Source organism: Halichoeres trimaculatus, unplaced genomic scaffold (assembly GCF_033239565.1).
Source record: "Halichoeres trimaculatus isolate MK-OKI-2021-1 unplaced genomic scaffold, fHalTri1.1 fHalTri1_scaffold_8, whole genome shotgun sequence".
Taxonomy (NCBI): Eukaryota; Metazoa; Chordata; class Actinopteri; order Labriformes; family Labridae; genus Halichoeres; species Halichoeres trimaculatus.
Genome location: NW_027437186.1, coordinates 6,382,106 through 6,395,943, shown reverse-complemented (window position 1 = coordinate 6,395,943; position 13,838 = coordinate 6,382,106). Strand labels below are relative to the sequence as shown.

Sequence of the window (13,838 nt, the reverse complement as noted above, 5' to 3'; positions counted from 1 at the left end):
AGAAATAGAAATAGAAATAGAAAATACTTTATTTATCCCCGAGGGGAAATTCAGGAGTCACCGCAGCATTTAAGAAAACAAAAGTAAGAAAGTGTATAGAAAGTGCAAAAAGGTCCATAAGATATTAGATGACGACATCCCGTCCACCACTCTCCAGCTCAGCCAGTCTCCACCTCCACAGGGTCCAGGACTGAGCTTCTCCAGCAGTCTGTTCAGTCTCTGTCTCCTGGATCCTGTCTGCTCACAGCAGGCGAAGCTCCTCCAATGTGGGGCCGGCGTCCGATGTCAGCTCCGTCAGCCATGTCCGTGAACAGCACGATGCCGCTGGGTTAGCACGGCTAGCTCGTTCATCCCCCGGGGCTAGGTCCCACGTTCCAAACAACGATGGATGGAAGGACAGGTCCACGTCGTCACCTCCCAGCTCACATCCGAGAACCAGCACGTCCTCCTCACCTCCTCCTCCTCAGCTCGAGGGAAATCATCAAGTCCTACACTAGTTAGCATTGACATGCTACAGGCTGCTAACAGCTAATTTTGCATGTAAACAATGCAGCCATGGTTACATGTAGGATCTTCAGACAAACACAGGAGAAAAATAGTAAAAAATATCGCCGAAGCCACAAAAAGTTTGGTGTCCTTGGCCGACAGTGAACCATACAGAGTGATGATCCACTCCAAATACAAAGATGACGAAAAAGAGATGGAGATAATTACAAAAAACGGACAAAGACGAGAGAGCTGCCGCAACAGGCAGCTGCTTGGGCAGCGCCTAGCAACACAAGAACTGCTCTACCTAGCGTGATAGCCTGATGAATGTGGTTTTAGCATGGTAACGTAAGTTACGGTTTGTAACTGAGCTTCCTCACAGTACGTTAACACACATAAGTAAATAATATCAGGGAACTTCAAGAATTGCACACAGTTCTTTCTGCTCAGTATGGTCATATAACTCTGGTTAGCACCTAGCTGCTAATGTTAATTTAATTTACCTGATGATAACTGCAGCAGTTGAGGCTAACCTGAGAGGTGTATCAGATAAGGATACATTGCATTCAGACTATATTTATTTTTTATATTAGTGTAGAGCTTGATGATTTCCCTCGGGCTGAGGAGGAGGAGGTGAGGACGACGTGCTGGTTCTCGGATGTGAGCTGGGAGGTGACGACATGGACCTGTCCTTCCACCCATTGTTGTTGGGAACATGGGATCTAGCCCCGGGGGATGGGGATGGACAAGCTAGCTGTGCTAACCCAGCTGCATCGTGCTGTTCACGGACGTGGCAGACGGAGCTGACATTGGACACCGGCCCCACATTGGAGGAGCTTCGCCTGCTGTGAGCAGACAGGATCCAGGAGACAGAGACTGAACAGACTTCTGGGGAGGCTCAGTCCTGGACCCTGTGAAGGTGGAGGCCGACTGGGCTGGAGAGTGGTGGACGAGTGGTGGACGGGATGTCGTCATCTAATTTCTTATGGACCTTTTTGCACTTTCTATACTCTTTCTTACTTTTGTTTTCTTAAATGCTGCGGTGACTCCTGAATTTCCCCTCGGGGATAAATAAAGTATTTTCTATTCTATTCTATTCTATTCTATTCTATTCTATTCTATTCTATTCTATTCTATTCTATTCTATAAGCCTGTGCAGAAGTAAGGGTCCTTCTGGGTCAGACTCTGGATCAAACTGGTATGACTGAACCATGGCGCTTCTATGAGCCATATCTTCGCACTCAGTGTAAATACTGCAGCATGTTGCTGTAGCGGAAGCCACACCCTCGTCCAAAGAAGTTGTGAAGGAGGCGTGGACAGGGCAGCTCATTATCAATTCAAGCTACGCCCACAGAAACAGCTTGTTCTCAGGAGCGCTCGGGAGAGAGGATTTACAGAGTGGCTGAAGTCCTGGAAATAACTGAATTTTGAGGCAAAAAACTTTAAATTGACTGTCCTGGGACCTCTGAGACCTGTTTGAACTTGTTGAGAAGTTGCATAATATGAGACCTTTAATATTAATACGATGTAATAATGTACTTGCTTGTATTTTGCAACAATAGAATAAGGCTATATTTATACTTCCAAGTAATTTATTTTGTAAACTTTGAAGAAATGTTACCTTAAAGGCAGTGGTGTGCAAAGATGGAGGCAATCACCTCCCTTGTGGCCCCATTGTTAAAAAAAAACACTCATTAAAGTCAATTCTCGGGAGCCAAAACATGCGCTAAAGCGACCGCCTGGCTGGAAACACACACTGAACTGCCCTCTTGAGTGGTTAAAATATAATAAACTGCCCTCTTGGGTGGCAAAAACACACTATGTATACACCTTTTTTTCTTCTTTTTGCCCCTGCCTTTTAAAAAGTCTGTGCATGCCACTGCACCGAGGTGTTTTTTTTGTTTCTTTTGAGTTGTTACACATGACAAAGTGACAGACATGCCATGATCATGTGAGATTTGAGCTCGTGGCACGAAACTAAATTGGATGGGAGTATGAGAAAAACAGCTGATTTTATTGTTCAAGAGATCCCAGTTTGTTGATATGCTTCAGCAGTTATATAGCAGACTATTAAAATCATTTTTATTTTTTTTACGGACCCCCTAGCTATGGTTCACGGACCCCTGGGGGTCCTGGGACCCCATTTTGAGAAACACTGATCTAGAATAATCAAATACAGGAATTACTGTAAATTCCCATCCCAACTACTTTCAGTATACAGAAGTTGATTTGTAGCCCTCATGATTAAACCCAGTGTGCCCTTCCTCCAGTGCAGCTCTCTCCTCTGGATGGAGAACACTGACCTGTGATGGTGGCGTGGACGTTGTGCTTGTCAATCAGCAGGTATCTGGGACTCTCTGGGAACCATGGTAACACCAGTAACTGGATGAAGGTAGGTACCACTATCACAGAGAGGAAGAAGGGCCAGTGCTCCTCCTGCAACAGTTTAAACACACACACACACACACACACACACACACACACACACACACACACACACACACACACACACACACACACACACACACACACATACACACACACACACTTAGGCATGGTTTAAACTTCACCCAAGACTGTAGCCTGCCCCTTGGGTCTGTGATGCAGGAGCCTTACGTGGACCTCCTTTCAAGTTAAACATGGGTCAGAATGTTACACTCCAACTCCTCCAGCTTTGAATCAATCGATTATCACAATGTCCTGTTTTGAGACATTATCATGATCGTGAGCCATGTATCACGTGTTGTATCGTGAGGTACCCTGAGAACCCGAGCCCTTGTGAAAACTTCAGGACATCGAGGTTCAGACTCTGGCAGCTTTCATCAGTTCAAAATAGGATTTTTAAGACTTAAAGATTTGTAATGCTGAGCACATTAGTAAGCACCAACATTTGGAAATGACTTCCACCAAACTCTTAATCAGCCACAGCTACCTATTCCTCTGCACTCCAAGTTTTTAAAGTGACAGAAGCCTGACACACACATATACACATAACATAGAGGCTGATACACCTTTAACTGTGAGGCTTATAAATGACTTTATTACCTTTCCTAGTAGCTCATTCAGGCCAAGGATTTGGGCCAGGAAGACTCCTGTGCCAATAAAAATACTTGGCACAAGACCCAGGAAGCCTCGTAGGTTCTTTGGTGCAATCTCACCCAGGTACATCGGCACCACGCTTAGAGAGATACCTGCAGTAAAAACAGAAAGAGCTATAAAACAATGCTCCACTTTGATAAGGTGTTCATTAATGACTTTATAGTTCAGTTATCTCACAGCATGAGAAAATACAAGAAGCAAACAAAGCCAAGACACTACAGGGAGGAAAGACTGTGGACATTTGTGGATAAGTCTTTTGCAAAGCTGGAGATGTGTTTATAAATTACATGTGTATGTTAAAAACGTACGTGTCTAAAAATAGTACTGGGTTCATTTGTTGAAGAGGAGTGTGTTTATGTGTGTGTGACCCTGACCTGAGTGAATCCCTGTGATGAAGCGACCAATGATGACCATCTCAGGGGAGCCACACGTCCTGCTGAGGCCCATGAGTATGCCACCAACAAACACCAGCACTGTTGTGTTCACCACTGTGCCTTTCCTGGAAGAGCACACGCAGAAGGAACACAGTCAAACAAATGATTGAGGATGACAGCAGTTCAGTCTGTGGACGCTTGGTGTGGGAAATGGAAGGTCTACAGTTCAAACTCAGGTTCAGAAAGTTGGCTGATGGCTGGAGAGGAGCAAGATCACTTAACAGGCACGACCAAGGTAACTCGAGCAAGGCACCAAATCCATGAAAGCTGTGGAGGTATTTCTGTGTGCACCCCTTACTTCATAGCTATCCATAGGATCCTTTCTGTGTATGTGTGTGTGTTTACAGCCTGTATGTGTGTGGCATTATCAATAACAGAGTATAAAAACTGAATATCCCCTCAGGTGATCATAATGTCATATAATAAGATAAACAACATTATCAACATAGTGGAATATAATCTTTCTTCTCGCTGTTCACAGAGGAAACAGTGCAGTTACTGAGGGAGGTGTTTAGCCAGAGATTTGATCAGAAACTTGTTTGAAATGCAGATAAGATTGAACCTATGTTGTTCACATAGACTGTGATTTATGAGATCACCCATTAGTTTCTGACTCAGAGTTTTGAAGCCCAAAGAAGGCCATATTAAGAGCCTTCACCCTTTTGAGTTAGGATGAGGTAAAGAGGTGGGGCTTTAGCCTCTTTTCAGACAGCTTCAGGGTTTCCACCTGTCAGCCAAGTTAGCCATGCCTTGTTATGGACAACACTCATAGGTTTAGAAACAGCCAGCCTCAAGTGGACTCTCAAAGAACTGCAGCTTTTAAAACTTCTGCATCAGCTTCATATTTTTAGATTAGGGGTAGCTCCTTGGTTATTTATCATGTCAAAGGCTGGGTTTCAACCATAGACTGTACAATTAATGGGCATGGTCTCCCTGACATCCCCCGTCCGTTCCCAAAAGGGATTTCTGAAGCGGCCAAATTGAAAGTGTCGAAGGCTTAGCGTACAGCTATAGGGTGCCTGTCAGTCAAATTCACCCCCGTACAGTGTGTGTCGATAGTAAAATTAGCGACTCAGACGGGAGACGTTTTTTGAAACAGGCTGCAAATATGTTAATTTGTGCTTTGAAAACCGTTTTTTTTTTTTTTTTTTGGCTTGGTGTGTATGTGACTTCCGGAACTTCCGGAGCCAGCCTCAAGACGACACTCGAGTAACAGCAGATTTTAGCACTTCACCATTGTCTCATATTTTTAGACCAGAGGTTGCTGCTTGGTTTCAGCATGCACCAGTATGAAGAGATTGTAATATCTTACAGGTATCTGGGTATTTGGAGTGATGAGTCTTTATATTTCAAACAGAATGTGCTAGAAAAGGTCGGGCCAATAACTAAGTTTTTATTTTCTTTTTCATGTACAAAAGTTGCTGCAACTCTTTTTTTTTTTTTTTTTTACCTGTATTGAATTTTAGAGCTCTGACTCACTGTTGCTAAGTGAGAGTTATCTGAGAAGTAAAATCGCTGTTCAGGGCCCTCAGCATCCTTCACATGAGGAGTTTCAGATGCTGCCATCAGGTTAAAGGTTCAGGTTCAGGTGTAGCTCAAACAGATAGAGGCTGTCCTTTACTCCATCAGCTGTTGGATTTCAAACAACCTGTTCCTTTTATTAGTTTTGGTGGCAGTGTATGATCTGTGGCTATGAGATGGACTAATGTCACCATTAAAGTTTTACTCCTCTCTACACAGAAAAGTACTGGACAGTATTTATTGCTCTTCAAAAACTTTTTTGTGCTCTTTGTCCCTGAAGCCCAAACTGAGACTGGGAAAAGGGTTTTTGGTGTTCTGCACCCTCAATCTGAACTTATTGCAGAGTAACTTTAAACTCAAAGCACTGGTCTCACTACATGTTAGATCCAAAATGAAAAACCTTAATGCAGATTCTTTAGAGTGTTGTTTGAAACGCACCTGGATAAATAGCTGACAGTTTAAATTTAAGTGCTTATCAATTGCACTTTCGCTCTCTGTGTCAGTATTTTTGAGTTATTTGCTGCTAAAGCCTGGCTCACACTACAGGATTTTAAAAATCTTATAAGATTCTGAAATCGGGTTGTATCTCACACGTAAGGAGAATCTTCACAGATCATCTTCTCTTAAATCTTAAGCACACTCTAACAAGATTTGAAAACACTGACCAGCACACACTACAGGATTTAACCAAGATTATTTGACCAGAGAGAGTGATGCACCACATGTGCTCAGTTGTTTGATCTGAGGTTTTTAGTGCACTGGTGGGACAGGAGGAGAGAGAATAATGGCATGATCTCACACTGATCACTGATAAAACAACAGTTTGTTACTGAATGAAAATGGCGTGGTTATGTGTTATTTATAAAGGCATTATTGAACTGTCTTGAGTGGGCCAGTGGAGCGTGCAGTCAGCTGACCCAGAGCCTTTCAGTTGCACTTTGAGCCTGCGTTTGTTGCCTGTTGTCCGGTCTCTGGGGCTCTTTCTAATTAACTGTTGTCATCCTCAGTGAGAATGAATGTTGTAATCATCCAGATAAATATCAAACATGTTTGAAAATTATCGGGCGGCTCCGACGAGTCTGTGAGAAGATCGTGGGGCTAAAGATTCATCTGTCAACCGCTCACACTAGAAGAAAATCTTGCCTGAACGTCAGGGCCGATTTTAGACCCTGACCAGATTTCTTCCTCGATTGTTGGAAGGACTGAATCTGGGTTAAATCGGGCCGAGAATCCTGTAGCGTGAGTCAGGCTTTAGTGTCCAAGACAGGGCTCTCTTGACAAAGACATTTCTTCTTTGTTACACTTTTTGGGGATTCTACGCCTTCTTCCGTCCAGGACAGGATGGTGGGCAGAGCAGGAAACCAGGAGAGAGCAGGGGAATAACACCTCAAAAACGGCATGGTGCCCCCTAAACGGGCACAAAACTGAACCACTATGCCAAGCTGGCACCCAAAAGTAGATTTTTAATCTTACTGGAGCCCACCTGGTTATTTAAAGGTTAAATAAATAAAAGAAGCAGACGTAGTGGTATGCCAACTTTAGAGGAATGACAGCACTGAGCAATGAAGTGAAATCAATGAACTCTACCCTCCTGTAGATGTTCCTGTCATGAATATACATAAAAGCTCACGACCCAGAGGTTAATAAAACTTCAGGCCAACTGCAGTATATGGACCTGTATACACACAGGCCCTACATTGGACATGTGTGCCTGTATAAGTCCCAGTAAGCCATAAAACGCCAACACAGCTCACAAGGTTGGTCAGCAGCTATGATTAGCCATAAAACAGCGCTGTGTGAAAAATCTAATCAGCCTGTATAAAGGATTATAAACTGCAAGCTTGGCGTTTGCATTTGATCGCCACTGAAGTATAAGAACGATCAGCTGATTTGTACTGAATGGAAAAAGAACTTTACACTTTAAGGACTGGTTCACTTCTGGAGGGCAACGGGGACAAAGAGACCTGGGCGCTCTCTGAAGGACATCAGGGTACCAGAGGAGGGGATCAGGGCTGGGGGTTGGAGGTTGGGGGAGTCATGATTAATAGAAGGCCTTGATCTGGTGCCTTTGGTGCCAGTGTGAAAGTGTGTACGGTGTGTGCATACATGTGTGTGTGCATGCACTATTTACTCCTTTGTATTCACACAAATAGGAGCATGTTTTCATCTCATCACACAGCAGAGAACAGTATGTTCCTTGTAGTGATCACACACCAGTGATGTGTGTTATGGTGCCGCTGCTGGTGGCAGCACCAGATGCTCCTGAGCGTCTCTCAGGCTGGCTTTGCCAACTGGCTGCCATCCACTGCTGTGGTTGGCCCATCCAGAGGGGTTACAGAGCGTCAGGATAGGACAGAGAAAACTTTCAACTACAGCTGTGAGGGCACCTGAGGACGTGTTGTAACAGCAAAACTCAACATGTTTTACAAAATAATTACTGACTTTAGTAAAGGAAAAACTGACGGCTGTGGTGATCTCTGTGTCTCACCTCCCAAAGCGAGTGACCAGCATTCCCACGATGAGGGATCCCAGCATTCCTCCCACAGCAAAGACAGACACAGTGAGTGAGTACATGACTGTGAGCGTCTCATCAGTAAGCCCCGTTCCATTTCGCCTCAGCACCGTCTGGTTGTAGAAGTCTTTTATGTACTGAAAGAGAAAAAGAATAGCATTATTCAGTGGTAGTTAACTAAAGGTGTCTTGTGCTGTGGCAGAAACACTGAATCACAATGTGAGGATGTGAAGATGTGAGGCTACAGTCTAGATGTCATGTCACACTGTTTCTGTAGCTTCCTGAACAAGTGAGAGCAGTTATTTGTTGTGACGAGGCAGGAGTGCCAAGAAACAAGCAGGAACAAGCTGCCAGCTACTCTGCTCTTTTCATGTCAGGTGACTTGTGACAAACTGAAGGTCACCATCTGGAGTGAAGCAAATAATAATTATCAGAAGTCAAACAAACTGTATGGTCCAAGCAAAAAGCCTCTTATTCAGATCCAAACAGGCCAAGTGTCAAGTGTCGGGCCACCCATGTATCCAACATGGGCCAGTTTCTATGATGTCACCCAATGTTTATCAAAGAGACATTTGAAAATACAGTAATGGCAGCCACACATGACACCACTACTCACTCAACTTTAGATCAAACTATAAACAAATAAAAAGATGGAGTTGAGGGAGGCCTTAAACAGCTACAAGGAAACTTAGTCATGCCCACAACTCTAGTTGAATACCCAGATGTATTTTACTGACCATTTGCAGTCAGGTGTTTTCAGAAGATGATAGCATTATCACCATCATTTGTTTCGTCTATCCTTTTGCTGTTTGACCACGTCCCCCTTACTTCTGCCATTTGTAGTTTTAATGTAATTGGTTGTGTTCTTGATTTTATGAGACTATACTTTGCAATGGAAGGTGACCTTGAGTGGAATTAAAAGGTGCAAATAAACAAAAGCAAATAAAATGTATTATCATTATTGATTATTATGTTATGCTACAAAGCATTTAAAGGATAAGTTAGGTTTATACGGCTTTTACATTGTTTATAGAATGAAGTAGAACAAAATACTCACCCAGAAGGCTTTCCTGATCCAAGCAGTGCTTCGGGAGATATTTAGATCCAAACTCGTGCAGCGGACGTCTGTATAATGGGATCCATCGGGGCATAGACAGCGCCGCTCCTAAAACTGCAGTTGTCGTCCAAAGACTTGTGTTTTTCACCAATATTCCATCATGGTCCGCTCCGGGTTAGTCCTCTGCTGCAGTCTGTGTCACTCCAGACAGCGCTGTGTGGCTGTACTGACCTCTGAACTGACGAAGACTTTGTTTACATTTGCCCCTCCGCGCATGCGCAGTACTCTCTGGAGAGCTGACTCCACTTCCTCCTTTCTTTGAGGGGCAAACGTAAACAAAGTCTTCGTCAGTTCAGAGGTCATTACAGCCACGCAGCGCTGTCTGGAGTGACACAGACTGCAGCAGAGGACTAACCCGGAGCGGACCACGAGGGAATATTGGTGAAAAACACACGTTTTTGGACGATTAATGCAGTTTTAGGAGCGGCGCTGTCGATGCCCTGATGTATCCCATTATACGGACGTCCGCTGCACGATTTTGGATCTAAATATCTCCCAAAGCACTGCTTGGATCAGGAAAGCCTTCTGGGTGAGTATTTTGTTTTACTTCATTCTATTAACAATGTAAAAGCTGTATTAACTGAACTTATCCTTTAAGCACCTCAAGGGTGCTCAAAAACTGGACATACAGTGCCAAACAAATTTATTAGACCACCACCTAGTGTAAGGTGCCAGCACTGCCCTAATTTAACAGTATGTGGTTGATTGAGTGTTGCACAGTCTGCATTGAAGCCCAGCATTGGTCAGGGCTTGCTTGTATACAGCAGGATAAATAAGAGGATGTTTTACAGTTCACCAGTTTTTTTTTTTTGTGTGTGTTTATGTGGTAATTAATATTCATTTGTTTATAAATTTCTATATATAAACTCGCAATGTTGTGTTCATGTCCAGCACAGAATTTTTGCCTTCTCTTCCACTTCCTCACAGTCGCAAAGGTGCGTTCAGGTACCTAAACATGGTACTGTTTGAGTTTATGTGAAAGTACATGGTACTACAGAGAAAATAGTTGGCACTATTACAATGACCTAATTCGGTACCCATCCTTGTTTCCAATACAATATGTAATGCTAAAATATAATGCCTATTCTTATCCACGAATCATCAAATGGACTCTTTTTATTTAAGAAAAAAAAGCAAAAATAAAAAAGCAAAGCACATTATTATTTTTCTGATTGTCACAATGCAGTTATTTATGTGTCACTGAACAGAAACTGCTGCCAATTTATCTACTGTACATTTGTGATCCACTTCTTTCCATTTACTTAAGCATTTAAAAGAAGGTCATACTTTCCTTATCTTGCATATCATTGCACCGCACTGTTTAACAGAAGTCGATCATGTTTGGACATGAAGACTAATGTTTACTTCAGAAATTTTATGGACAAAAAATTCTTTTGCATGGGCATGAAGCTGATGTGCTTTTTCTCATCAAGTCTCAGAGCTTTGCTGCAGAGTCTGGAGCTGGTAATGAAACAGACTGCTACCTTTATTATGGTCAAAAAAAGCAAGATTACTGGCTACATAATTTAATATACATATATATACAATGCCTGAAACTGCAGTTGTGAGGTGGGAAGACTAAGACGACAAGCAATTGACTAAATTCTGCAGAAACAAACTTTGTTTACATTTTTGATAGCAGAGATTTTTAATAAGTGTTAACTTTTAAATGCACATGAAAAAAAAACAACTTGAGAGCCAGTATTATGCTTTCCCATGTTGTAAACACATTTGAAGTCAGCCTATAGCTCTGCCCCCAACAGGCCTCCAGAGGGCTGACCAATCTGAAGAAAGGGGGTTTGTGGTGGAAGGAGCCTTAAGGAGACAGAAGCAACCACTGGGTACCACTCGGGGAGTATAAACCCTTGTCCTCACTAGGAGAAAACATCAACACAAGCTCCACCTGCCTGGAGCTTTAAATGTCTCAAAGCAACGTAGCTAAGCAACACTGGTCCATCAATGGAAAGGTGACCTCTAATAACCCCCCACGACAGAAGTATGTCAGTGGGATTCCCCCAGCTGAGAACAGGAAGAGATGTGGACCTAAAACTGATCCCTGCAGAACTCCATGTTAAATATCAGTGCATCTGAATGTAAAGTTACAAATGAAAAGTAATGTGTTCGTTCATTCTCTCAAATCCTTTTCTACAGCTGGTTAGCAATTAGCTGAAATCCTCAACAAGCCAAAGTTAACTGCTGCAGCAAAAACTGCAAAGAGGGTTTCTAATGTTTTTTGAATAATGCAGTTTAAAAATTACTCCTGTCTTAAATATTAATAATTTACTCAAATTAAATCCATGTATTTTTCCTATTTCTCAGTCCAGTATTATCAGATCTGGCTTTATATAAACAAAAACAAGGGACAACTTATCGTGCAAATGTTCTTTACTTTCTCATAGAAACGAAAAAAAAAACACTCATGTGCTTTATCAGGAAGTGAAAGAAGACTTTCTGACATGATGCTGTTATTAAGGGTTTGTGCTATGTCCCTCAGGACAACAGATATTGCGTCAGGTATCTCTGTCTGGAATACACCTGTTGTGAACATTTGAGAAAACATCGAAACCTCACACCTCCTGGATTTCTACTCTTTCTCCTCTGAAGCAACACTTTATATTTCCAGTGACCCAGTGAAGCTAATCTCTGGAAAAAAGCTTTTAGCTGGACTCTGTTCCTGCAGTCTGTGTGCAAGTTCCAACTTTCCATTATTATAGCATAACTTATTAATGGGTATTAATACCATTACAGACAGGAAAGCAGATTAACAAAGTACATAAGTTACAAAATGTCTAAAACAAAAACTACAAGTTACAGAAGCTCTGCAGAAGCTCTGCAGAAGCTGTTCCTCACAGGGGGTTTCAGGGTCTAATGTAAGACCAGCTTTTAACACTTAATGCCACGGTCTGTCTCAGACCTCAGCAGCTGACATGTAGCAGTAATATTACAGGGGCTCAGGTTATTGTTTTAATGTTTCAAAATAAAACCAGCTAACGAAAGCTAATGCTTTAGCGCTAAGTGGCTTACGCTAGCCAGACAGCTAATGTGCACATAATGACAACCTTACAGCTTACACAGAGCCGCTGCAGGATGATCCTCTTGTTGTTTGGTTTTATGGTTTGGAAACTTTACAGTAATACACTCAATATTTAAAGTAACTAAAGACGTGTTGGTGAGGCAGATCACAGACCACAGAAATTTCTTGTGCAAACTGTTTTCATTTTGATGAACTTCCTGTGCTGTAGCAGAAGCTCCTCCTGTAGGTCCATGGTTTCAAACATGATTTGGGGTATTGAGCATGAATAAACCAGCACATCTTCTCTGAGAGACAGGAAACCTTGTCTGTTGTGTCATGTGGTCAAAGGTATACCAGTGTCACGAGACTGAAACCGACTCAGTCTGTATCTCCTCTTTCTTCCTTCTGACATTTCAGCTTCCTGTTTAATCTAATCCCCGTGTCTTTTTTTTCTACCTCAGCCTCCTAATCAGTTTACCATGTGATGGCACGAGTTGTTGGACTGCGACCAAACTGTAGCAGCGAGATGTGCAGACAAATGAAGATGACTGAGATTTCAGAGTCTTTCAGTCAACAATAAAACATCCTGAGCACATCTGAGCTGAAAGAAAACCTGACAAGTTTACTCCTCCAGTGCTGACGTCACATGATTACAGTTAGGGATGCACTGATCCAACTTTTATGGTTCTGATACCAATACCTAGGCTTTGGGTATTGACCTATACCTATACCAATCCGATACCAGTGTTGAATAATAACCTGCATGCTCTACTGTGGGATAAGACTGGTAATGTTTTGGGTAAAAGGCAAAAAAATGAATTAATGGAATTACTGAAGTTATTATTTGTTTAAACTATGAAATGTTTAAATGTTTACCAGCAAAACACAGCTTCAGAACATACAGAAATTATATTAATCTTTAAACTTTTATATATTGTAGACTAGTGATGCAGCAAAAAACAAATAAAGTGCATCACAAGCTGTGTTTCCATTACATCTAGAATTGCACAAAATATAAACATTGCAGTAAAGAAATGATAATGGAAACACAACATTTTCAAAAAAAAACTCCCACATTTGGATAAAAAGTTTTTACGCTCTCCCGAGGTGGTTTTTCAGAAGTTTCGATGTGGAAGTTTATTGCATGCAACGGAAACACCTTTTTCCCAAAACATGTCACATTGTCATAACATCGTATGTGTCCACTGCCACACATACGGACTCCAGTGCAGATGTTTGTGTTTTAGACCGTCAGTAGTGAAGGCATCAGGAAGGCTGTGAGCCAGTCAGTGAGCAGCAGGAAGGAGGGGTGGAGGTGTGTGTGTGTCAGTGGCGATTGCTCTAAGACTGTAAGGGAAGCTCAGCTTCTCCTAAAATGTCCCCAAAAAAAAGTGGTGAGATGTTCTGCTGTGTGTACATTTCATTGACAAAATATGCGCTAGAATTCCTTCATCTTTTGTTCAGAATCAGCTCCTATCACAGGTAACTGGCTCATTCTCCTTCTCATTCATCCCCACAGCATCTCAACTTTAACACAGCCGGACACTGAGCGTCTTCAGCAGGGAAGCGTAGAGTGGGTTGTTCCACTGTGGAAACTGGACGGTCATTGGATAAACGCTGGGCTTTGTCCCGCCCATCGGACGCTCACTGTCTCTA

The 13,838-nt window shown here is 42.5% G+C and overlaps 1 protein-coding gene across 1 annotated transcript in view; it reads right to left on the bottom strand.

The window, feature by feature from the left end:
- Nucleotides 1-13,838, bottom strand: part of slc2a15a (solute carrier family 2 member 15a) — a 44,406-nt gene that overhangs the window by 23,893 nt on the left and 6,675 nt on the right. Inside the window, exons 3-6 of the mRNA XM_074675816.1 lie at nt 8,029-8,189; nt 3,960-4,084; nt 3,532-3,677; nt 2,790-2,922 (exon numbers count right to left, since the gene is read on the bottom strand). Of these exons, the coding sequence (XP_074531917.1) occupies nt 2,790-2,922; nt 3,532-3,677; nt 3,960-4,084; nt 8,029-8,189 (565 nt within the window). The remainder of the gene's footprint in view (nt 1-2,789; nt 2,923-3,531; nt 3,678-3,959; nt 4,085-8,028; nt 8,190-13,838) is intronic.